The sequence below is a fragment of the Panulirus ornatus genome, chromosome 62, assembly GCF_036320965.1.
Source record: "Panulirus ornatus isolate Po-2019 chromosome 62, ASM3632096v1, whole genome shotgun sequence".
Classification (NCBI taxonomy): Eukaryota; Metazoa; Arthropoda; class Malacostraca; order Decapoda; family Palinuridae; genus Panulirus; species Panulirus ornatus.
The window spans coordinates 14,949,747-14,976,630 of record NC_092285.1 but is presented as its reverse complement, the minus strand read 5'-3'; the positions used below and the strand labels follow the sequence as shown (position 1 = coordinate 14,976,630).

At 40.7% G+C, this 26,884-nt stretch overlaps 1 protein-coding gene across 1 annotated transcript in view; it reads left to right on the top strand.

Annotated features, from left to right (window-relative positions):
- Positions 1–708: 708 nt before the first annotated feature.
- uex (metal transporter uex) overlaps positions 709–26,884 on the top strand; it is a 244,164-nt gene continuing 217,988 nt past the window's right edge. The window contains exon 1 of the mRNA XM_071656143.1: positions 709–1,220. Coding sequence (XP_071512244.1) covers positions 709–1,220 — 512 coding nt within the window. The remainder of the gene's footprint in view (positions 1,221–26,884) is intronic.

The window sequence follows — 26,884 nt, the reverse complement described above, 5'->3', positions numbered from 1 at the left end:
GGAAATCTGTTCGTATGTTACGACTAAAAACCTCACAGCATCTCATGAACGAACTGTTTTAAACGGACTGAAGAATGATTTGAGTCAGTGATCGAATAATCATACCATCTGCCATCTGCCGTTAAGAAAAATGACCAATAGTTACTCTGTTACTATTTCCTTGTTTATTGTCAAGAATACATACTCTACAAAGAAGGCAATTTGCTATCTCAATACTAATTGCCATGCACTTTTCAATGTGCAATTTTCTTTTAATCTAAATTAGTAGTGGTTATACATGCCCGGTTGAGGTGTGGATAGCGGTAGGGAACTAATAAACACGATATTTCACATTTAGACCCTGTACCCCTTTTGAAAGTCCTGCATCAGACCCCCAATCACTTATCATACGATTGTTCCTGTTTACATGCGTAAATGTGTGGTATACCATCAATGGTATACTTCACAGAAAACGGGACTACGATGTAAACAAACTGCTTTTGCTCGACTTTATATTCGCTAATTTTTCGGAACTGAGCTATTTACCTTGAAATTTTATTTACAAATTCAGGGAAACACAGTGTAAGTAAAGGTATCAATAACAATTTGCTTAGTACATCAGCGGTAGACTGAGGAAATACATGAGAACGTTTATCGATTTCGCTAATGTGCGTGGTGTGCAGCTGATAGCACTTGCCTCGCGCCGTCGCTGCCGTACCTCAGATCATCATGGCTGGTGGGATGGTGAAGTTATACGGAGAGTTGATTCTGTGTATTCTGGTGTGTGCAGCCCAGGATGCGTCTGGGGGGCGTCGTGCCCCAGCCAGGATCGAGGCAGTCGTACCAATAGGAAGCAGCTATAAATGGGGGCATGAACAAGAATTGCTCTGGGCAAGTGAAACGAAAGTGGAATTGTGGGGTTCGGGACTGTCGAGGGGACTGGAGGCAGGGCTGACGGCGACGCGGGGGGTGCAAGGGGCGCCGTGCCGGGACCTTGTCACGCCCCCTCTTATCCTCAATCCTGAAACTGTGTCCCATAACCACGTTGTCTTTACCATAACGCCCGCCCACACCAGTCATATATCAGCGCGAGGAAAGAAGGTATTATGGTTGTGTACGCGTGACCAGCACACTTACACGACTGGTGGGCGAGCTCGTCACACGGGCGGCTGGATCCACCAGGGCTCATCCTCTCGCCTGGTTTTGGTGGAAACACCACAACGCACCGCCCACAGACTAAGGTAAGTCCCCCACGTGGTGCAAATGTCAGCTGAAACTCATTTCCATAATGGTCTACCCTAAACTCACGAGTTGCAGATTTATGTAACGTAGATACAACATTTCTTTAGGATGCACATTACACCTTACATTCTCCCTCCGTAGGAATAACTAACCGTACTTAATATCCAAACTTAACTTTGCTAAACGGCCAAACCCTACTTGCAACCTAACATTACTTAACTGATGAAACAATAGCAACTGATGAAACAATTGCTTAGCAGTAGCCTAACTTTATTTAATAGCCAAACTTTACTTGCAACCTGACCATATTTAGTAGTCAATCCTTCACATACACCTCTGCCATACTTAACAGCCAGGTTTTATCTTACGTGCAGCTTTAAATAACGACCAAACCGTAACTTCGTGCAAACTAACCATGATTAATAACTAAGCTTTACGTCTGACTATTTAACCAAGTATTATCTTAAACGTACAATTGGAAATTAAGTACACTTCCAAGTTGTTCCTTACGTACAACCTGAGCTTACTTTTAATAGCCAAGCCTTACCATAACTTGAAACCTGAAATATCAACTAAATTTACCGCAAGTGCAACCTAGAACGTGCAACCTAATGTAACTGCCAAATTTTTCCCGTAAGTGCCACCTAGCTATAACTAAAAGCTAAATCTTACCTTATGTATACCGTGCGTCGGCTCAGGATGCACGTGAGAGCGGAAGTGTCTGGCATCAATTGCATTGTTGCTTCTCTGATCAAGCAGCGGGCCATAGCCCTAACGTGTCAGGTACGTTTTGTAGGTTTTCACAGGACGGTCTGGAATACATGCTGTACTTGCTAGTTGCAAGTTGAACAGAATTGGGCCTGATGTTTACATCTACCTCTTGTTGTACCAGACACGAAGTATTATCTAAGTATTATCTAATAGGAATTACGCTTCGTTAGATTATTAGGTTTGACTTGGTTTTTACCTATATATTTATGACAATGTTGTTGAGTCCACATTCATGAAGTACATGTTTTCTGTACGTTACCAGGAAAGTTTTTTGCAGACTTACTGTTGTATTCGTAAATTACAAGTTCTTAACTTTTCCTTAGAATCAGGCGCTTGTTCAACATCTCGTGAAATGAGATGAGAGGAGATATTAAACTAGCATAGACAGTGATAAGAAGTTCATGAGTTGAATGAACGCATGTTATAGAACTAAGCGCTTTTAAGGTATTTCGATGTTATATTTCATAGCTGATACTAATAAAAAGGGTAAAAATGTACATAAGTTATTATGAAACCGCCGACCAATTTTGAATGAATGTTAATATTTTATATCAAACCAGCTGATAGCAACACTAAAGGGAATTTTGGTTAAGGAAATGATACTTTTGTAGGTAGGGAAGATTTCCTTCCCTTAACTTATGACATTGTTTTGGAGAAGTTGGTGAAACTGTCATGATTGTTTCGCTGCAACTAATATATATATATATATATATATATATATATATATATATATATATATATATATATATATATATATATTATCCCTGGGGATAGGGGAGAAAGAATACTTCCTGCGTATTCCCCGCGTGTCGTAGAAGGCGACCAAAAGGGGAGGGAGCTGGGGGCTGGAAATCCCCTCTCGATTCCAATTTTCCAGAAAGAACAATGAAGGGGGCCAAGTGAGGATATTCTCTCTAAGGCTCAGTCCTCTGTTCTTATCGCTACCTCGCTAACGCGGGAGACAGCGACTAAGTATATATATATATATATATATATATATATATATATATATATATATATATATATATATATATATATATATATATATCTTCGAGGGGCTGAAAGGGTTTTGAATCGATGTATGAATATATTACGTATGATATTTATTTGACAAGTTTATTGTCTTATGTTAGTGACTACCCCGTCGCTCTTACCCATGGTTATACTTTGCTTATAATCCATATATTTCTCCATTATTGAAATTAGAGTATAACTCTGGGGGCTGTCTGATACAGTGAATTCCTTTCACCTAACGTTTCTAAGACGGCTGTAAAGTTTGTCGACAAGCAACGTTGTATACTTGATATACATTTCTTATCTTGTATATTAACTAAGTGATATTGTCTTCATCCGCATATATGTTAGCTTTGAATATTGACAACTCTGCAAGGCTGGTTGAGTGTTTAGGAAATGAAATAACAGTTGTGGAGCATGATCTGGAGCCCTGTATTGTATGGAACTATAGTGACACCGGTTATGTATATCAGGGTAAATTTGGGTGAACTAATGTAGGTAATACCCATGTAAAACATTAACAGAACCTATTGAAACCTTACATGGCAGCCAAATTGACAGACTTTTTTTCATACTTGTTCGCCGTTTCTCGCATAGCGGCTGTAACTCGACGGATGGGTTCATTTGCGTGCGTCCATTCTCTGGCTTTCCTGTATAGTGCATCGAAACCATGGTACCCTATCCACGGACTTTTCTTGTCTGTGGTTTCACATGACAGCTTCATATAACCAGAGTCAGCTTGATGACATCACGTCGTCCTCAGTATACCACATCAATCGTGCGCGCCTTGCATTCATCTGCATATCCTTCCCTCTCGTTTTCGATCTTTCCGTTCTCCTTCTCCCCTCTATTTGTGACAGGTATACACCCTAGTCAGCCCCTCCTCATTTATCATCTTGGTATGTCCAAACCATTTCAGCACCCTCTTCAGCTCCCATACATTTTCTTACAATCACGCCGCTCTCTCAGTCTGTCGTTTCCTTGCTCTGTCAATCCTCCTCACGCCACATATTGGCTCCGTATCCATGCAGTAACGTTGGGACCATTATAACCACCTTTGCTCTCGTAGACAGTGACCTCTCTTTCCACATACCCTTCATCCACCGTATATCTAACTTCAGCTTTCTTGCTTCCATCCGCTTCCATGTATACTCCCAGGTATCTTAAACTCTACTTTTACCAGGCCTTCTTGATTCAAACTCGCTTCAGCCTACTTATCTTAACCCAAATGTATAACCTTTAGTTTATTGACGAAACTCACACTTTCCCATACTCAAACACCAGCTTTTGCATTTTCTTCTTGAGTTTTGAACTGGGTTAGCAAACAGGATCTGGCTCACCTGTCACCCTTCCCACCCTTGGTAACGGTGCAAATCTCTCCTTTCCAAGACTCGCTTTTACCTTTCTCACAACCCTAGACATCAATAGATTAAACAGTCATAATATCACATACTTTTGTCATAGTCACCTTCACTGTACCTAGATTTTCCTCGTATCAATGATTAATGCATTTTAAAGAAAGAAAAAAAAAATAGAAAAGCATTTTTGAATAAGTAGACATTGTTAAAAGGTCACCTCTTTTAAACCAGAATTATGCCCCTTGCCCTGTTTCCATTTTTACTTTTACTTTCTCAATTAAAAGGACATTAAAGCAAGATACGTTCATTTCGCAGTTTCTGACTTCAGGTTTGCGTTGCTGAAGCTCCTTTTTTTTTTCTGTAGCCTGTCTTTGTCAGAAAGTTGATCATCATTAAATGAACTCTAGGTATATTTATTCTGTCTTCAAGTTCAACGAACATGAATAATTTGTTTCCAGTCAGTTTACTGTATTTCATATTTGCCATAAAGTGCTTTGAAGTGTGATCGAAAAACGAAACTGATAAATATGATATTTGACTTAGTATGTACTAATGTAATTAATAATATGTGAGGTCAAACACGTACCTTAGCAAAAATCAAAATAAGATATGAAAAGGCTTGGTCAGAGGGACTGACTTGTTCATGTGACCCAGGTCTCGTTTGTCAGAGGTCTCGTCAATCTAGTCGGTCAACACATTTCAACAATTTGTGATATATTATTTAACGTTTGAATGTCTTCGTCTTGGTGATTGTTATATAGATTAATGCCCGTTTTAACAAATAATTTGCTGAGATTAGGTTTGTTTGGAGTTTGGTATTGGATATGTTAAGAACAAACGAGCGGGACGAAATGCAATGAAGTTTTTGGGTGGGACGGAGATGAGTTTGAAGGCACCGCAACTGCTCCTTGTATGTTAGGTTCTGCAGGTTTAATCATGAGACTGTGTCTTACATTTTGTGTGGCATCGTCTAAGTTTAATTCCTCAAAAAATCATTACATTATTGTTTCTAAGAACTCATGATTGCTATCATAGTTGGGTCTTTAATTCTGCTAATGATCTCGGTATTAAGATGTATAACATGTCATGGAAATCCCATGTCACACAAATAACTCTGCTTGAAAAAAAAATATTATTCAGCTGCTGAGGCATTTGGAAATCTTTAACTGCATTAGATATTAACTGTGTTTGGGTGTAGAATATACAGTTGTTTAGGATAGAGACTGGTTGTGGAAATCTTAAGAGCTCCGTGGCTCTCTCTCTCTCTCTCTCTCTCTCTCTCTCTCTCTCTCTCTCTCTCTCTCTCTCTCTCTCTCTCTCTCCGCTTTTTTCTTTATAGCTGGACAGCCTTTATCTTTGTTGGGAAGTGGAAATTCGAATGAAAGCTATAATGAATGCATTATGTCTAGCTCTTGGACAATGTCAATATCCCCTTCCTTTCCTCGAGGATAGATAACAACGCTATATTTTCTTGCGGATTATATCAGTTTGCATTAAATCGCTGTCTTGATTCTTTTGAATTGCCAGTAAATTGTGTGTCATCAAGAATTATGGGGTTATATTATGGCCTTTATTTTGCTTTAACGTCGATAGGTAATCCTGTAATTAAAGACGAAGATTACAAAGAGGGTTACTCCAAGTCGAGCATAAATGGGCTTCGGTAAGTTAGTGGGAAGGCTAGATCCGAGATACAGCTGCAGTATGAAGAAGAGAAAGGGAAGGTTGGAGAGTTATCCTAACGTGTACTGTAGGAAAGGAGGGTTACCAGAAGATTCACTGCTCTCCACAACGTTTTTCTAGTTAGGCAATGTGTGTAATATAACCTAACTCACTATAGAAAATCTTTAGGGGCGACTCAAGTGATCCGGAAGAGGATGTATTCCTGAAAAAAAGAGATATCACCTTAAGAAATTGGTTAAACCATATTACATATTAATGGATAAGGAGCGTCTTAAACTTATGTTAAAGAAAAATTTATGAAAGTATTGGTATTAAGGTGGGGACGTGCCGAGGCTGCTCGTGTCGGCAGTTCTTACCACCCCAGTGGCTATTTTTGTTATTCCCCCTCCGTACAACTCCACGTTCACCTTTGCGTTCTCGCCTGCTAGTTTAAGAAGGCTCTGTTTGTATGTATACCTTGACAGTGTCTTTGTGATAGTACTATGGAAGGTTACACACATGAAGGATTTGTCAGAGTGAAGCATAGAGCGGATATTGGGCCCTTTTGAAGGTTTAGGGGGGGGGGGGGGCAGAGGCTCCTTATACTGTAGAACACTGGTTCTTAGCTTTTTGGCATGGCGAACCCCTCTCATCATTCTCCTGGATATCGCCTTTCTCTTCCTTTTCAGGTTTTATTAAACAATAATCAGTATTTTTTTTATACCAGTATACTGTACTTAATTGCTTAAGCGGAATTACTACAGTGGATTTTATACTAATAAACTTATTACTTACATAGGTTTGAGTTTTTGGATGAATGAAATTTTTGTTTCAATATTTTAGTTTAGTTTTATTATCCTTATGCACCTAATTTCAATGAAACTTTTAATATTAATTAGAAAAAGTAACTACAGTTAAATAAAAGATTACTATGATTTCCATAGCAGCAATTAATAGAAATCAGAAATTATGTATTACACTGATACCAAAAAAATTCTTACTTTCAAGACAGTGTGCATTGGTGCAAGAGTAATGGTTTTGATGCATATTCTGCTTATGTATTAGATAATCCCAGTGCAACTTTCCCACACTTTTGCCAACGGTACTGCTTAAATCAGCAGGTCAAACGAGACGGTTAATTACATATGTTGACTTTGGTGTCCAGGTAGTACTCATCATCAATGAGATGGGTGGTGCTGCATCTTCTGACTGACTAGTTTAGTAATTTTTGGTGTCATCTGGTTGCTAAAGGCACATCGGAGATCACCTTCCACGTATGTCTTGTTTTTTGATTTGTTTTTGTATTAACCATTGCTGAAGAACCTACTTCACATAAGTATGTAGATGAAAACGGGACAACGACTTCTAGGACTGACAGGCTTAGTTTCTGGTAAACTTATATACTTCACCTAAAGCTTCTCTAGACCAAGACAGATAAAATTCTTTGGGATAGAATTAAATTTCATTTCAAGAATTCTTCGTGGATCACGAACATCCTCATCTTACACGGAGGATAAGGGGTTCCTGGCAAGGTTGAATGCAAAACTGCTGTCGCTAATGTTAGGAAAATACTGATGAAATCCTTATTCCGACCCAACTTCTCTCTCTGACTGCTCACGCCCCCTTTGAATTTTCTGGCGATCCCCCCCCCCCCCCCCCTTCATTTTAAGAGCCACTGCTGTAGAAGAAGTAGAAGAAAAGTTGGAGCTGTTTTCGCAGAAACTTGTTGAAGGTGAGGCAGGAATTTGGATGTCTAGTTATCGTCTGTCACAGTGTGATGCGACCTGCCTGCCGACTGGTGCCATCGTGTTCCCATGTTTGCTTCTCCTTTCAGCTTGCTGTGTTAGGGTTGTGGGCCAAGTTGTGGCCTAAACCAACTAGTAAGTGTACCGTGTGTGCAGAAGTAGCATCGGTTAATGTAGTCTTTTGGATGTAAACGAGGTTGATCTAACATAATGGTTAGATGGTTTGGCGGGCCTTTAGATTGCCAGTATAAAGGAGTATAATGGCAGTCCATGACCTGATTCAGCATAAACACTGATCTTCATCCCTGATAGCGACATCGCTATCCTTGAGAACGGCGGTACAACCCTTTGAGTATGTTTTCGTGGCCAAGATCTTAAGGGTCAGGTGGAACGAAGGCCGGGCCCATCATACCCTACATGCTTAAATGAGTTAAACGTATAAATCCTAGTCGTGTATATAAGGGAATCTCTTCAAATGTACAGTTTTGTTATTAGCTCTGCCTTCCATTTTAATGATTCCTTTTTTTTTTTTCTTTGGGTGGGGATGAGGGGGGGGGGGGTAGCTTTATCCTTGTTCTGATTTAGCTCATAATATCAGACTCTGAACTATTAGGGTTGTAGCTTTTGAATAACTTCACCGTCTGCTGCCTTCAGCGTTCTGTAGTTATGAGATTCCTTGAAATGATCGTTTAACTGGAGTGCTGTGTACGTGCACTAACCTGAGGAGCTTTTGGCTAAGGTTCGGATACGCCATTACCGTACGACTTACCTACACATTCCAGCTGAAACTCGTTTTAAACTAGTATGACAACTTTTATTTACTCGATGAGTGCATTCTCGACCAAACTTAACAAAATTTGTAACATTTCGGTAATCTATGATAAGTTTTAACAGACTTTTCTTATTGGTCATTCGGAGCGTATAGCTAGTGTGTTCTGATTGGTCGTTCGTAGCGTATAGCTAGTGTGACCTTTGCCAAAAGGTAGTCAGTGAGCGGGCATTATTTGTGCTGCCGTTACTTCCTCAGTAACTTTCTCTTAACCTTGGACAGAGTCTGTCCGGCTGGTAATGTCATGGTCATCTTGCTTGCTCCAGTTTTGAGGTTCCCAGGACATGCTTTTGTTGACAGTAGTAATGATAGACAATTATATCAGTATTGTACCAAAGTTAAGAGCGATTCGAATATTTAGTGGTGCATATTGCCAGATCCGTTCGGTTATGTCTGGAAGTAGGTGGAACGTTTGAAGGTGAGGAAAAAGAGAGCGGCGGTCTGTTAGACGAAACCCACGACTGGGCATTATCTATGCTCAGCTTCTAGAGCAACTTGAGCGGCAGCTGTTCCCTGAGTCTGTCCAAAAAACTAGTAAAATGTTGCATCTCTTTACTTCAAATGTGAGAGAGTTCACGTGAAAGGCTTTTGGGGATTGCTCACCCGGCATGACTTAGATGTACATCTGTTGATTAAATGGGTGTTGATTTATTTCATTTCTGAGTCCTAGTTTAATGAGCATTGAGTGTGAGTGGACATATTTTGGTGGTTTTTGGCATTGACATGAGCGTATTATGATAATGATAAGAGTCTTTTGGAAGTTATGGTTAGGTGAAGGCCAGTAGTCCCCCAACATAGTCTTCTTAGAAATAGCCAATACTTTTGCTGGTTATATTTGTTGACGAGGACTGCAACACACAGGGTACTACCCTACCCATAACTGGCCACCTCAGCAAGGGGACTTAAATCCCTGAAGCACAATTGAGCACCCTGGCCTTTGATTAGACCCTTAACGGTAAGGTCAAAGTCAGGCTATCATATCTAAGGTTCGTAGGTATGTGTTGATAATGGGTAGTAACGTCTTGCTGGAGGATCGTACCGCCGTGCATAACGTCTTGCTGGAGGATCGTACCGCCGTGCATAACGCCTTGCTGGAGGATCGTACCGCCGTGCATAACGTCTTGCTGGAGGATCGTACCGCCGTGCATAACGTCTTGCTGGAGGATCGTACCGCCGTGCATAACGTCTTGCTGGAGGATCGTACCGCCGTGCATAACGTCTTGCTGGAGGATCGTACCGCCGTGCATAACGTCTTGCTGGAGGATCGTACCGCCGTGCATAACGTCTTGCTGGAGGATCGTACCGCCGTGCATAACGCCTTGCTGGAGGATCGTACCGCCGTGCATAACGTCTTGCTGGAGGATCGTACCGCCGTGCATAACGTCTTGCTGGAGGATCGTACCGCCGTGCATAACGCCTTGCTGGAGGATCGTACCGCCGTGCATAAGTGGTTCACAAACCTGTCGCATGCGACTCCTTGGGTTAACGGAGGTCAGTATTATGATCACCATCTGGTGTGGGATTGGTCTTTTTATTATTATATATATTTATTATACTTGATCGCCGCTTCCCACGCCAGCGAGGTAGCACCAGGAAACAGACGAAGGATGGCACACACACACACACACACACACACACACACACACATATATATATATATATATATATATATATATATATATATATATATATATATATTGGAAAGTATCACAATTTTGCGTGTGATCAAGTATATTCATATGAGTCCACGGGGAAAATGAAACAAGATAAGTTTCCAGGTGCACTTTCGTGTAATAATCAAATCATCAGGGGAGACACAAGAGAAATATAACAGCCAGTTGACATACAACGAAGAGACGTAGCTAGGACGCCATTTGGTAAACATGTGATTGTCCAAGACAGACAAGGGTATCATAAACTTATTATGTGGACAAAAAAATGAATTGTTTACAAATTTCATCTACAATAAAGTTATCCAATTTTTATAGACCTTCACTAATATTAAGGTTAAAATCTTTGTGTATTTGATGATAGAAGGTTCAATGATATTTCTCGTGGTACTGGAGTTAGAGTTAATAACTGAGATGGCATTACTCCAGTCAGTAACATGATCAGGTTTTAACGTGATTAAACAAGGCATTTGATTCTTGTCCTATTTTTATAGTATATTTATGTTCCTTAAGTCTAACAGAAAGACCCTTACCAGTCTGCCCAACTTAAGACGTATCACAATTTCTCCATGGCACTTTATAGATGCACCCAGGAGAATTCTCTGGTGAATTCCTGATTGAGATATTCTTTATAGTATTATTGTTGCTGAAGGCAACATTTACATTAAAGGATTTAAGCAACATTATTATTATTATTATTATTATTATTATTATTATTATTATTATTATTATTATTATTATTATTAAAAGGGAGAACTAAAAGATTCTTGGCGTCATTGGAAGGTTTGGGCTCCACTCTATAAAATGATTTTATGCTAACTTAAGGGATTTATCAATGAAAGATCTTGGGTACTTTAACTTAGATCCAATAGAATATATCTTCTATATCTTATCGTGTTTCATTTTCCCTGTGGGCTCATAGGAATTTACTTGATCACGCGCAAAATTGTGATTCTTTTATATATATATATATATATATATATATATATATATATATATATATATATATATATATATATATATATATATATATATATATATATGAAGTATGAAGTCTGTTGGGGATGAGAGAGCTTGGGAAGTGAGTCAGTTGTTGTTCGCTGATGATACAGCGCTGGTGGCTGATTCATGTGAGAAACTGCAGAAGCTGGTGACTGAGTTTGGTAAAGTGTGTGAAAGAAGAAAGTTAAGAGTAAATGTGAATAAGAGCAAGGTTATTAGGTACAGTAGGGTTGAGGGTCAAGTCAATTGGGAGGTAAGTTTGAATGGAGAAAAACTGGAGGAAGTAAAGTGTTTTAGATATCTGGGAGTGGATCTGGCAGCGGATGGAACCATGGAAGCGGAAGTGGATCATAGGGTGGGGGAGGCGGCGAAAATCCTGGGAGCCTTGAAGAATGTGTGAAAGTCGAGAACATTATCTCGGAAAGCAAAAATGGGTATGTTTGAAGGAATAGTGGTTCCAATAATGTTGTATGATTGCGAGGCGTGGGCTATGGATAGAGTTGTGCGCAGGAGGATGGATGTGCTGGAAATGAGATGTTTGAGGACAATGTGTGGTGTGAGGTGGTTTGATCGAGTAAGTAACGTAAGGGTAAGAGAGATGTGTGGAAATAAAAAGAGCGTGGTTGGGAGAGCAGAAGAGGGTGTTTTGAAATGGTTTGGGCACATGGAGAGAATGAGTGAGGAAAGATTGACCAAGAGGATACATGTGTCGGAGGTATGAAAGGAGGCGAATAGTATGAAAGAAAAGAAATATATATGGTTCAATTCATTGACAGAAGTGGTAGAGGATATGTGGATCAGGTGTTTTCTTTGAAAAATGTATGTGAGGAATACCTAGAAAAGCTAATGGATTTGTATGGAGCATTTATGGATCTGGAGAAGACATGATAGAGTTGATAGAGATGCTCTTTGGAAGGTATTAAGAGTATATGGTGTGGGAGGTATGTTGCTAGAAGCAGTGAAAAGTTTTTATCGAGGATGTAAGGCATGTATACGAGTAGGAAGAGAGGAAAGTGAGTGGTTCCCAGTGAATGTCGGTTTGCGGCAGGGGTGTGTGACGTCTCCATGGTTGTTTAATTTGTTTATGGATGGGGTCGTTAGGGAGGCGAATGTAAGAGTTTTGGAGAGAGGGGCAAGTATGCACTCTGTTGTGGATGAGAGGGTTTCGGAAGTAAGTCAGTTGTTCGCTGGTGGCTGATTTGGGTGAGAAACTGCAGTAGGTGACAGTTTGGTAAAGTGTGTGAAAGAAGAAAGCTAAGAGTAAATGTGAATAAGAGCAAGGTTATTAGGTTCAGTAGGGTTAAGGGACAAGTCAATTAGGAGGTAAGTTTGAATGGAGAAAAACTGGAAGAAGTGAAGTTTTTAGATATCTTGGAGTGGATTTGGCAGCGGATGGAACCATGGAAGCAGAATTGAGCCACGGGTTGGGGGAGGGGGCAAAGATTTTGGGAGCGTTGAAGAATGTGTGGAAGGCGAGAACGTTATCTTGGAGAACAAAAAATGGGTATATTTTAAGGAATAGTGGTTCCAACAATGTTATATGGTTGTGAGGCATGGGCTATAGATAGGGTTGTGTGGAGGAAGGTGGATGTGTTGGAAATGAGATGTTTGAGGACAATGTGTGGTGTGAGGTGGTTTGATCGAGTAAGTAATGAAAGGGTAAGAGAGAGGTGTGGTAATGAAAAGAGTGTGGTTGAGAAGCTGAAGAGGGTGTTTTGAAATGGTTTGGCCACATGGAGAGAAAGAGTGAGGAAAGATTGACAAAGAAGATATATGTGTCAGAGGTGGAGGGAACGAGAAGTGGGAGACCAAATTGGAGGTGGAAGGATGGAGTGAAAAAGATTAAAAGCGATCGGGGCTTGAACATGCAGGAGGGTGAAAGGCGTGCAAGGAATAGAGTGAATTGGAACGGTGTGGTATACCGGGATCGACGTGCTATCAGTGGATTGAACCAGGGCATGTGAAGCGTCTGGGATAAACCATGGAAAGTTTTGTGGGGCGTGAATGTGGAAAAGGAGCTGTTGTTTCAGTGCATTATACATGACAGCTAGAGACTGAATTTAAACAAATGTGGCCTTTGTTGTCGTTTCGTGGCGCTACCTCGCGCGCACGTGGGGGAGGGGGTGTGTCATTTCATGTGTGGTGGGGTGGCGGCAGGAATGGATGAAGGCAGCGTGTATGAATATGTACATGTGTATATATGTATATGTATGTATACGTTGAATTGTATAGGTATGTATATGTGCGTGTGTGGGCGTTTATGTATATACATGTGTATGTGGTTAGGTTGGGCCATTCTTTCGTCTGTTTCCTTGCACTACCTCGCTAACGCGGGGTGGCAACGGGAATGAATAAAGACAGCAAGTATGAATTATTTTTTTTTTTTTTTTTGCTTTGCCGCTGTCTCCCGCGTTTGCGAGGTAGCGCAAGGAAACAGACGAAAGAAATGGCCCAACCCACCCCCATACACATGTATATACATACGTCCACACACGCAAATATACATACCTACACAGCTTTCCATGGTTTACCCCAGACGCTTCACATGCCTTGATTCAATCCACTGACAGCACGTCAACCCCGGTATACCACATCGCTCCAATTCACTCTATTCCTTGCCCTCCTTTCACCCTCCTGCATGTTCAGGCCCCGATCACACAAAATCTTTTTCACTCCATCTTTCCACCTCCAATTTGGTCTCCCTCTTCTCGTTCCCTTCACCTCCGACACATATATCCTCTTGGTCAATCTTTCCTCACTCATTCTCTCCATGTGCCCAAACCATTTCAAAACACCCTCTTCTGCTCTCTCAACCACGCTCTTTTTATTTCCACACATCTCTCTTACCCTTACGTTACTTACTTGATCAAACCACCTCACACCACACATTGTCCTCAAACATCTCATTTCCAGCACATCCATCCTCCTGCGCACAACTCTATCCATAGCCCACGCCTCGCAACCATACAACATTGTTGGAACCACTATTCCTTCAAACATACCCATTTTTGCTTTCCGAGATAATGTTCTCGACTTCCACACATTCTTCAAGGCTCCCAGAATTTTCGCCCCCTCCCCCACCCTATGATCCACTTCCGCTTCCATGGTTCCATCCGCTGCCAGATCCACTCCCAGATATCTAAAACACTTCACTTCCTCCAGTTTTTCTCCATTCAAACTCACCTCCCAATTGACTTGACCCTCAACCCTACTGTACCTAATGACCTTGCTCTTATTCACATTCACTCTTAACGACAAAGTAAAATAGAATAATATATATATATATATATATATATATATATATATATATATATATATATATATATATATATATATATATATATATATATATTTTAACTTTCTAAAAGGGGAAACAGAAGAAGGAGTCACGCGAGGAGTGCTCATCCTCCTCGAAGGCTCAGATTGGGGTGTCTAAATGTGTGTGGATGTAACCAAGATGAGAAGAAAGGAGAGATAAATAGTATGTTTGAGGAAAGGAACCAGGATGTTTTGGCTCTGAGTGAAACGAAGCTAAAGGGTAAAGGGGAAGAGTGGTTTGGGAATGTCTTGGGAGTAAAGTCAGGGGTTAGTGAGAGGACAAGAGCAAGGGAAGGAGTAGCACTACTCCTGAATCAGGAGTTGTGGGAGTATGTGATAGAGTGTAAGAAAGTAAATTCTTGATTGATATGGGTAAAACTGAAAGTTGATGGAGAGAGATGGGTGATTATTGGTGCATATGCACCTGGGCATGAGAAGAAAGATCATGAGAAGCAAGTGTTTTGGGAGCAGCTGAATGAGTGTGTTAGTGGTTTTGATGCACAAGACCGGGTTATAGTGATGGGTGATTTGAATGCAAAGGTGAGTAATGTGGCAGTTGAGGGAATAATTGGTATACATGGAGTGTTCAGTGTTGTAAATGGAAATGGTGAAGAGCTTGTAGATTTATGTGCTGAAAAAGGACTGGTGATTGGGAATACCTGGTTTAAAAAGCGAGATATACATAAGTATACGTATGTAAGTAGGAGAGATGGCCAGAGAGCGTTATTGGATTACGTGTTAATTGATAGACGCACGAAAGAGAGACTTTTGGATGTTAATGTGCTGAGAGGTGCAACTGGAGGGATGTCTGATCATTATCTTGTGGAAGCGAAGGTGAAGATTTGTGGGGGTTTTCAGAAAAGAAGAGAGAATGTTGGGGTGAAGAGAGTGGTGAGAGTAAGTGAGCTTGGGAAGGAGACTTGTGTGAGGAAGTACCAGGAGAGACTGAGTACAGAATGGAAAAAGGTGAGAACAAAGGAGGTAAGAGGAGTGAGGGAGGAATGGGATGTATTTAGGGAAGCAGTGATGGCTTGCGCAAAAGATGCTTGTGGCATGAGAAGCGTGGGAGGTGGGTTGATTAGAAAAGGTAGTGAGTGGTGGTATGAAGAAGTAAGATTATTAGTGAAAGAGAAGAGAGAGGCATTTGAACGATTTTTGCAGGGAAAAAATGCAAATGAGTGGGAGAGGTATAAAAGAAAGAGGCAGGAGGTCAAGAGAAAGGTGCAAGAGGTGAAAAAGAGGGCAAATGAGAGTTGGGGTGAGAGAGTATCATTAAATTTCAGGGAGAATAAAAAGATGTTTTGGAAGGAGGCAAATAAAGTGCGTAAGACAAGGGAGCAAATGGGAACTTCAGTGAAGGGCGCAAATGGGGAGGTGATAACAAGTAGTGGTGATGTGAGAAGGAGATGGAGTGAGTATTTTGAAGGTTTGTTGAATGTGTTTGATGATAGAGTGGCAGATGTGGGGTGTCTTGGTCGAGGTGGTGTCCACAGTGAGAGGGTTAGGGAAAATTATTTGGTAAATAGAGAAGAGGTAGTAAAAACTTTACGGAAGATGAAAGCCGGCAAAGCAGCAGGTTTGGATAGTATTGCAGTGGAATTTATTAAAAAAGGGGGTGACTGTATTGTTGACTGGTTGGTAAGGTTATTTAATGTATGTATGACTCATGGTGAGGTGCCTGAGGATTGGCGGAATGCTTGCATAGTACCATTGTACAAAGGAAAAGGGGATAAGAGTAAGTGCTCAAATTACAGAGGTATAAGTTTGATGAGTATTCCTGGTAAATTATATGGGAGGGTATTGATTGAGAGGGTGAAGGCATGTACAGAGCATCAGATTGGGGAAGAGCAGTGTGGTTTCAGAAGTGGTAGAGGATGTATGGATAAGGTGTTTGCTTTGAAGAATGTGTGCGAGAAATACTTAGAAAAACGAATGGATTTGTATGTAGCATTTATGGATCTGGAGAAGGCATATGATAGAGTTGATAGAGATGCTCTGTGGAAGGTTTTAAGAATATATGGTGTGGGAGGCAAGTTGTTAGAAGCAGTGAAGTTTTTATCGAGGATGTAAGGCATGTGTACGTGTAGGAAGAGAGGAAAGTGATTTGTTCTCAGTGAATGTAGGTTTGCGGCAGGGGTGTGTGATGTCTCCATGGTTGTTTAATTTGTTTATGGATGGGGTTGTTAGGGAGGTGAACGCAAGAGTTTTGGAAAGAGGGGCAAGTATGAAGTCTGTTGTGGATGAGAGAGCTTGGGAAGTGAGTCAGTTGTTGTTCGCTGATGATACACCGCTGGTGGCTGATTCATGTAAGAAACTGCAGAAGCTGGTGGCTGAGTTTGGTAAAGTGTGTGGAAGAAGAAAGTTAAGAGTAAATGTGAATAAGAGCAAGGTTATTAGGTACAGTAGGGTTGAGGGTTAAGTCAATTGGGAGGTGAGTTTGAATGGAGAAAAACTGGAGGAAGTGAAGTGTTTTAGATATCTGGGAGTGGATCTGGCAGCGGATGGAACCATGGAAGCGGAAGTGGATCATAGGGTGGGGGAGGGGGCGAAAATTCTGGGAGCCTTGAAGAATGAGTGGAAGTCGAGAACATTATCTCGGAAAGCAAAAATGGGTATGTTTGAAGGAATAGTGGTTCCAACAATGTTGTATGGTTGCGAGGCTTGGGCTATGGATAGAGTTGTGCGCAGGAGGATGGATGTGCTGGAAATGAGATGTTTGAGGACAATGTTTGGTGTGAGGTGGTTTGATCGAGTAAGTAACGTAAGGGTAAGAGAGATGTGTGGAAATAAAAAGAGCGTGGTTGAGAGAGCAGAAGAGGGTGTTTTGAAATGGTTTGGTCACATGGAGAGAATGAGTGAGGAAAGATTGACCAAGAGGATATATGTGTCGGAGGTGGAGGGAACGAGAAGTGGGAGACCAAATTGGAGGTGGAAGGATGGAGTGAAAAAGATTAAAAGCGATCGGGGCTTGAACATGCAGGAGGGTGAAAGGCGTGCAAGGAATAGAGTGAATTGGAACGGTGTGGTATACCGGGATCGACGTGCTATCAGTGGATTGAACCAGGGCATGTGAAGCGTCTGGGATAAACCATGGAAAGTTTTGTGGGGCGTGAATGTGGAAAAGGAGCTGTTGTTTCAGTGCATTATACATGACAGCTAGAGACTGAATTTAAACAAATGTGGCCTTTGTTGTCGTTTCGTGGCGCTACCTCGCGCGCACGTGGGGGAGGGGGTGTGTCATTTCATGTGTGGTGGGGTGGCGGCAGGAATGGATGAAGGCAGCGTGTATGAATATGTACATGTGTATATATGTATATGTATGTATACGTTGAATTGTATAGGTATGTATATGTGCGTGTGTGGGCGTTTATGTATATACATGTGTATGTGGTTAGGTTGGGCCATTCTTTCGTCTGTTTCCTTGCACTACCTCGCTAACGCGGGGTGGCAACGGGAATGAATAAAGACAGCAAGTATGAATTATTTTTTTTTTTTTTTTTGCTTTGCCGCTGTCTCCCGCGTTTGCGAGGTAGCGCAAGGAAACAGACGAAAGAAATGGCCCAACCCACCCCCATACACATGTATATACATACGTCCACACACGCAAATATACATACCTACACAGCTTTCCATGGTTTACCCCAGACGCTTCACATGCCTTGATTCAATCCACTGACAGCACGTCAACCCCGGTATACCACATCGCTCCAATTCACTCTATTCCTTGCCCTCCTTTCACCCTCCTGCATGTTCAGGCCCCGATCACACAAAATCTTTTTCACTCCATCTTTCCACCTCCAATTTGGTCTCCCTCTTCTCGTTCCCTTCACCTCCGACACATATATCCTCTTGGTCAATCTTTCCTCACTCATTCTCTCCATGTGCCCAAACCATTTCAAAACACCCTCTTCTGCTCTCTCAACCACGCTCTTTTTATTTCCACACATCTCTCTTACCCTTACGTTACTTACTTGATCAAACCACCTCACACCACACATTGTCCTCAAACATCTCATTTCCAGCACATCCATCCTCCTGCGCACAACTCTATCCATAGCCCACGCCTCGCAACCATACAACATTGTTGGAACCACTATTCCTTCAAACATACCCATTTTTGCTTTCCGAGATAATGTTCTCGACTTCCACACATTCTTCAAGGCTCCCAGAATTTTCGCCCCCTCCCCCACCCTATGATCCACTTCCGCTTCCATGGTTCCATCCGCTGCCAGATCCACTCCCAGATATCTAAAACACTTCACTTCCTCCAGTTTTTCTCCATTCAAACTCACCTCCCAATTGACTTGACCCTCAACCCTACTGTACCTAATGACCTTGCTCTTATTCACATTCACTCTTAACGACAAAGTAAAATAGAATAATATATATATATATATATATATATATATATATATATATATATATATATATATATATATATATATATATATATATTTTAACTTTCTAAAAGGGGAAACAGAAGAAGGAGTCACGCGAGGAGTGCTCATCCTCCTCGAAGGCTCAGATTGGGGTGTCTAAATGTGTGTGGATGTAACCAAGATGAGAAGAAAGGAGAGATAAATAGTATGTTTGAGGAAAGGAACCAGGATGTTTTGGCTCTGAGTGAAACGAAGCTAAAGGGTAAAGGGGAAGAGTGGTTTGGGAATGTCTTGGGAGTAAAGTCAGGGGTTAGTGAGAGGACAAGAGCAAGGGAAGGAGTAGCACTACTCCTGAATCAGGAGTTGTGGGAGTATGTGATAGAGTGTAAGAAAGTAAATTCTTGATTGATATGGGTAAAACTGAAAGTTGATGGAGAGAGATGGGTGATTATTGGTGCATATGCACCTGGGCATGAGAAGAAAGATCATGAGAAGCAAGTGTTTTGGGAGCAGCTGAATGAGTGTGTTAGTGGTTTTGATGCACAAGACCGGGTTATAGTGATGGGTGATTTGAATGCAAAGGTGAGTAATGTGGCAGTTGAGGGAATAATTGGTATACATGGAGTGTTCAGTGTTGTAAATGGAAATGGTGAAGAGCTTGTAGATTTATGTGCTGAAAAAGGACTGGTGATTGGGAATACCTGGTTTAAAAAGCGAGATATACATAAGTATACGTATGTAAGTAGGAGAGATGGCCAGAGAGCGTTATTGGATTACGTGTTAATTGATAGACGCACGAAAGAGAGACTTTTGGATGTTAATGTGCTGAGAGGTGCAACTGGAGGGATGTCTGATCATTATCTTGTGGAAGCGAAGGTGAAGATTTGTGGGGGTTTTCAGAAAAGAAGAGAGAATGTTGGGGTGAAGAGAGTGGTGAGAGTAAGTGAGCTTGGGAAGGAGACTTGTGTGAGGAAGTACCAGGAGAGACTGAGTACAGAATGGAAAAAGGTGAGAACAAAGGAGGTAAGAGGAGTGAGGGAGGAATGGGATGTATTTAGGGAAGCAGTGATGGCTTGCGCAAAAGATGCTTGTGGCATGAGAAGCGTGGGAGGTGGGTTGATTAGAAAAGGTAGTGAGTGGTGGTATGAAGAAGTAAGATTATTAGTGAAAGAGAAGAGAGAGGCATTTGAACGATTTTTGCAGGGAAAAAATGCAAATGAGTGGGAGAGGTATAAAAGAAAGAGGCAGGAGGTCAAGAGAAAGGTGCAAGAGGTGAAAAAGAGGGCAAATGAGAGTTGGGGTGAGAGAGTATCATTAAATTTCAGGGAGAATAAAAAGATGTTTTGGAAGGAGGCAAATAAAGTGCGTAAGACAAGGGAGCAAATGGGAACTTCAGTGAAGGGCGCAAATGGGGAGGTGATAACAAGTAGTGGTGATGTGAGAAGGAGATGGAGTGAGTATTTTGAAGGTTTGTTGAATGTGTTTGATGATAGAGTGGCAGATGTGGGGTGTCTTGGTCGAGGTGGTGTCCACAGTGAGAGGGTTAGGGAAAATTATTTGGTAAATAGAGAAGAGGTAGTAAAAACTTTACGGAAGATGAAAGCCGGCAAAGCAGCAGGTTTGGATAGTATTGCAGTGGAATTTATTAAAAAAGGGGGTGACTGTATTGTTGACTGGTTGGTAAGGTTATTTAATGTATGTATGACTCATGGTGAGGTGCCTGAGGATTGGCGGAATGCTTGCATAGTACCATTGTACAAAGGAAAAGGGGATAAGAGTAAGTGCTCAAATTACAGAGGTATAAGTTTGATGAGTATTCCTGGTAAATTATATGGGAGGGTATTGATTGAGAGGGTGAAGGCATGTACAGAGCATCAGATTGGGGAAGAGCAGTGTGGTTTCAGAAGTGGTAGAGGATGTATGGATAAGGTGTTTGCTTTGAAGAATGTGTGCGAGAAATACTTAGAAAAACGAATGGATTTGTATGTAGCATTTATGGATCTGGAGAAGGCATATGATAGAGTTGATAGAGATGCTCTGTGGAAGGTTTTAAGAATATATGGTGTGGGAGGCAAGTTGTTAGAAGCAGTGAAGTTTTTATCGAGGATGTAAGGCATGTGTACGTGTAGGAAGAGAGGAAAGTGATTTGTTCTCAGTGAATGTAGGTTTGCGGCAGGGGTGTGTGATGTCTCCATGGTTGTTTAATTTGTTTATGGATGGGGTTGTTAGGGAGGTGAACGCAAGAGTTTTGGAAAGAGGGGCAAGTATGAAGTCTGTTGTGGATGAGAGAGCTTGGGAAGTGAGTCAGTTGTTGTTCGCTGATGATACACCGCTGGTGGCTGATTCATGTAAGAAACTGCAGAAGCTGGTGGCTGAGTTTGGTAAAGTGTGTGGAAGAAGAAAGTTAAGAGTAAATGTGAATAAGAGCAAGGTTATTAGGTACAGTAGGGTTGAGGGTTAAGTCAATTGGGAGGTGAGTTTGAATGGAGAAAAACTGGAGGAAGTGAAGTGTTTTAGATATCTGGGAGTGGATCTGGCAGCGGATGGAACCATGGAAGCGGAAGTGGATCATAGGGTGGGGGAGGGGGCGAAAATTCTGGGAGCCTTGAAGAATGAGTGGAAGTCGAGAACATTATCTCGGAAAGCAAAAATGGGTATGTTTGAAGGAATAGTGGTTCCAACAATGTTGTATGGTTGCGAGGCTTGGGCTATGGATAGAGTTGTGCGCAGGAGGATGGATGTGCTGGAAATGAGATGTTTGAGGACAATGTTTGGTGTGAGGTGGTTTGATCGAGTAAGTAACGTAAGGGTAAGAGAGATGTGTGGAAATAAAAAGAGCGTGGTTGAGAGAGCAGAAGAGGGTGTTTTGAAATGGTTTGGTCACATGGAGAGAATGAGTGAGGAAAGATTGACCAAGAGGATATATGTGTCGGAGGTGGAGGGAACGAGGAGAAGAGGGAGACCAAATTGGAGGTGGAAAGATGGAGTGAAAAAGATTTTGTGTGATCGGGGCCTGAACATGCAGGAGGGTGAAAGGAGGGCAAGGAATAGAGTGAATTGGAGCGATGTGGTATACCGGGGTTGACGTGCTGTCAGTGGATTGAATCAAGGCATGTGAAGCGTCTTGGGTAAACCATGGAAAGCTGTGGAGGTATGTATATTTGCGTGTGTGGACGTATGTATATACATGTGTATGGGGGTGGGTTGGGCCATTTCTTTCGTCTGTTTCCTTGCGCTACCTCGCAAACGCGGGAGACAGCGACAAAGCAAAAAAAAAAAAAAAAAAAAAAAAAAAATATATATATATATATATATATATATATATATATATATATATATATATATATATATATATATATATATATATATAATATCTTTTTGTGGCCTTTGGTTGTTCTATCCATACATCTTTCAGGCTGATGAAAAGATTAATGGATGTACTCAGGTCACCCCTGTCTCTTTTCTCCTCTATAGTGGGCAAATTTTGGGTCAAACCATTTCCAGTATCTCAGGTGAGACTCATATCTGATACCATCTTTATAACCGTTTCTATATTTTCTGTGCCAATTCTTTCTGCTTCTTCAAGTTCGGTGACCTAACTGGAGAAGTATTATTCTAGTGTTACCCCTATGTAGGATGTGGAAAGTTTGTTGCGTACTTCTGTATACGTGAATGCTATTCTAATATTTGTCAACAGACAGTTTGTCTCCTTAACTATTCTCATGATGAGCGACTCAGGCTACAGCTTACTGACGATGTCAAGCCTCAAGCTTATTCCTGCAGCTTCTTTCCTGCTTAATGATGATATTCATATTGAGGCCTGCTTATCGTTGTGGTTCATCCTCATTACTTTACATTTACTCGGGTTGAATTTCTTGAACCATTCACCTGACCAGTTTTGGAGTCTGTCGAGGTATCCTCGTAAGATGACGTGATCTTCCCTCATGACCTACACTAATGGCTTGGCCATTTAGTGAGGGTAGTTTGGCGATTAGTGAGAATAGTTTAGACTTAATTGTAGTGGTAAGTTTTATTTGGTCCTAAAATCAAACTTTACTGTGAATGAATGAAGACCAGAGGTAACATTGCTTCTCATACAAACAATATTATCCCTCAATATGACACGGGTAATACAAGTAAAATCAAGTTATTTGCTACTGGCTCTTAACATGGTGAAAATGTAGACTTTGCTAGAGTTCTTCAAGAAGAATCGTACATCAGACAACTGTGAGAATCTCCCATATTTACTGAACTATATGGTGGTAAGACTGCACTTAACTATATGGTGGTAAGGCTGCACTTAACTATATGGTGGTAAGGCTGCACTTGAATTAATAACCATTAGGCTGTATCGCTTTACAGTTGCATATTAAGATCTAAGAATACAAGATTATTCTGAGTATTTGATCTGTAATATTTAACCCCCGAAACACATGACAGTCTTTGTATGTGACGGTACGACCCCCGTGCACTGCTGTACCACACACACAAGTCGAGCCTTTCTTATATTTGACGAAACCTGTGAGGGTCAGGTCAAAGGTTACGCCGTTATTGCCAAGTATCATATGGTCATGATGAAGGAGTGGTCCAATACGAAGATGAGGTGGGGGAACCCGTGCCCCACGACCATGGTTGGCACTGAGCCATTGTACTCGGCAGATGGGAGGTCTGTGTGAGTGTTGTGTCTGCGACACATCACAAAATGATCAAAGTTAAAGATGAAAAATAATTATTTAAGATCTTAGACTATAGTATAGGCACCATTGTAAACTGACATGAAATTAAACTGTGATGAGAAGAAAACAATTTTGCTATTATAAAGACGTGATTCTTTTATGGGGAATTAAAGAGAGGAAGGCAGACTACAGCCTTCACGTATATGTATAGTGAACTGGGAGTTTTACATTGAGCGAGCTGGGAGTTTTACATTGAGCGAGCTGGGAGTTTTACATTGAGCGAGCTGGGAGTTTTACATCGAGCGAGTTGGGAGTTTTACATCGAGCGAGCTGGGAGTTTTACATTGAGTGAACTGGGAGTTTTACATTGAGCGAGCTGGGAGTTTTACATTGAGCGAGCTGGGAGTTTTACATCGAGCGAGCTGGGAGTTTTACATTGAGTGAGCTGGGAGTTTTACATTAAGCGAGCTGGGAGTTTTACATTAAGCGAGCTGGGAGTTTTACATCGAGCGAGCTGGGAGTTTTACATTGAGTGAGCTGGGAGTTTTACATTAAGCGAGCTGGGAGTTTTACATTAAGCGAGCTGGGAATTTTACATCGAGCGAGCTGGGAGTTCTACATTGAGTGAGCTGCGAGTTTTACATTGAGTGAGCTGGGAGTTTTACATTGAGCGAGCTGGGAGTTTTACATTAAGCGAGCTGGGAGTATTACATTGAGTGAGCTGGGAGTTTTACATTGAGCGAGCTGGGAGTTTTACATTGAGCGAGCTGGGAGATTTACATTGAGTGAACTGGGAGTTTTACATTGAGTGAGCTGGGAGTTTTACTTTGAGCGAGCTGGGAGTTTTACATTAAGCGAGCTGGGAGTATTACATTGAGCGAGCTGGGAGTTTTACATGAAGTGAGCTGGGAGTTTTACATTGAGCGAGCTGGGAGTTTTACATGCAGTGAGCTGGGACTTTTACATTAAGCGAGCTGGGAGTTTTACATTAAGCGAGCTGGGAGTTTTACATTGAGTGAGCTGGGAGTTTTACATTAAGTGAGCTAGGAGGTTTACATTGTCTTTGTGCGTAATATTGACAAGGTAAAACACAACAAGATTGTGCGTAATATTGACTAGGTAAAACAAACAGATTGTGCGTAATATTGACAAGGTAAAACACAACAAGATTGTGCGTAATATTGACAAGGTAAAACACAAGATTGTGCGTAATATTGACAAGGTAAAACACAAGATTGTGCGTAATATTGACAAGGTAAAACACAACAAGATTGTGCGTAATATTGACAAGGTAAAACACAAGATTGTGCGTAATATTGACAAGGTAAAACACAAGATTGTGCGTAATATTGACAAGGTAAAACACAAGATTGTGCGTAATATTGACAAAGGAAAACACAACAAGATTGTGCGTAATATTGACAAGGTAAAACACAAGATTGTGCGTAATATTGACAAGGTAAAACACAACAAGATTGTGCGTGATATTGACAATGGAAAACACAAGATTGTGCGTAAAATTGACAAGGTAAAACAGAACAAGATTGTGTGTAATATTGACAAGGTAAAACACAAGATTGTGCGTAATATTGACAAGGTAAAAGACAACAAGATTGTGCGTAATATTGACAAGGTAAAACACAACAAGATTGTGCGTAATATTGACAAGGTAAAACACAAGATTGTGCGTAATATTGACATTGGAAAACACAAGATTGTGCGTAATATTGACAAGGTAAAACACAAGAAGATTGTGCGTAATATTGACAAGGTAAAACACAAGATTGTGCGTAATATTGACAATGGAAAACAAGATTGTGCGTAATATTGACAAGGTAAAACACAACAAGATTGTGCGTGATATTGACAATGGAAAACACAAGATTTTGCGTAATATTGACAATGGAAAACAAAATTGTGCGTAATATTGACAAGGTAAAACACAAGATTGTGCGTAATATTGACAAGGTAAAACACAACAAGATTGTGCGTAATATTGACAAGGTAAAACACAACAAGATTGTGCGTAATATTGACAAGGTAAAACACAACAAGATTGTGCGTAATATTGACAAGGTAAAACACAAGATTGTGCGTAATATTGACAAGGTAAAACACAACAAGATTGTGCGTAATATTGACAAGGTAAAACACAACAAGATTGTGCGTAATATTGACAATGGAAAACAAGATTGTGCGTAATATTGACAATGGAAAACACAAGATTGTGCGTAATATTTACAATGGAAAACAAGATTGTGCGTAATATTGACAATGGAAAACACAAGATTGTGCGTAATATTGACAAGGTAAAACACAAGATTGTGCGTAATATTGACAATGGAAAACACAAGATTGTGCGTGGTATTGACAAGGTAAAACACAAGAATGTGCGTAATATTGACAATGGAAAACACAAGATTGTGCGTAATATTGACAGTGGAAAACACAACAAGATTGTGCGTAATATTGACAGTGGAAAACACAAGATTGTGCGTAATATTGACAATGGAAAACAAGATTGTGCGTAATATTGACAAGGTAAAACACAAGATTGTGTGTAATATTGACAAGGTAAAACACAAGATTGTGCGTAATATTGACAATGGAAAACAACAAGATTGTGCGTAATATTGACAAGGTAAAACACAAGATTGTGCGTAATATTGACAAGGTAAAACACAAGATTGTGCGTAATATTGACAAGGTAAAACACAACAAGATTGTGCGTAATATTGATAAGGTAAAACACAAGATTGTGTGTAATATTGACAAGGTAAAACACAAGATTGTGCGTAATATTGACAAGGTAAAACACAACAAGATTGTGCGTAATATTGATAAGGTAAAACACAAGATTGTGTGTAATATTGACAAGGTAAAACACAAGATTGTGCGTAATATTGACAATGGAAAACACAACATGATTGTGCGAGATATTGACAAGGTAAAACACAACAAGATTGTGCGTAATATTGACAAGGTAAAACACAAGATTGTGCGTAATATTGACAAGGTAAAACACAACAAGATTGTGCGTAATATTGACAAGGTAAAACACAAGATTGTGCGTAATATTGACAATGGAATACACAACAAGATTGTGCGTAATATTGACAATGGAAAACACAAGATTGTGCGTAATATTGACAAGGTAAAACACAAGATTGTGCGTAATATTGACAAGGTAAAACACAACAAGATTGTGCGTAATATTGACAAGGTAAAACACAAGATTGTGC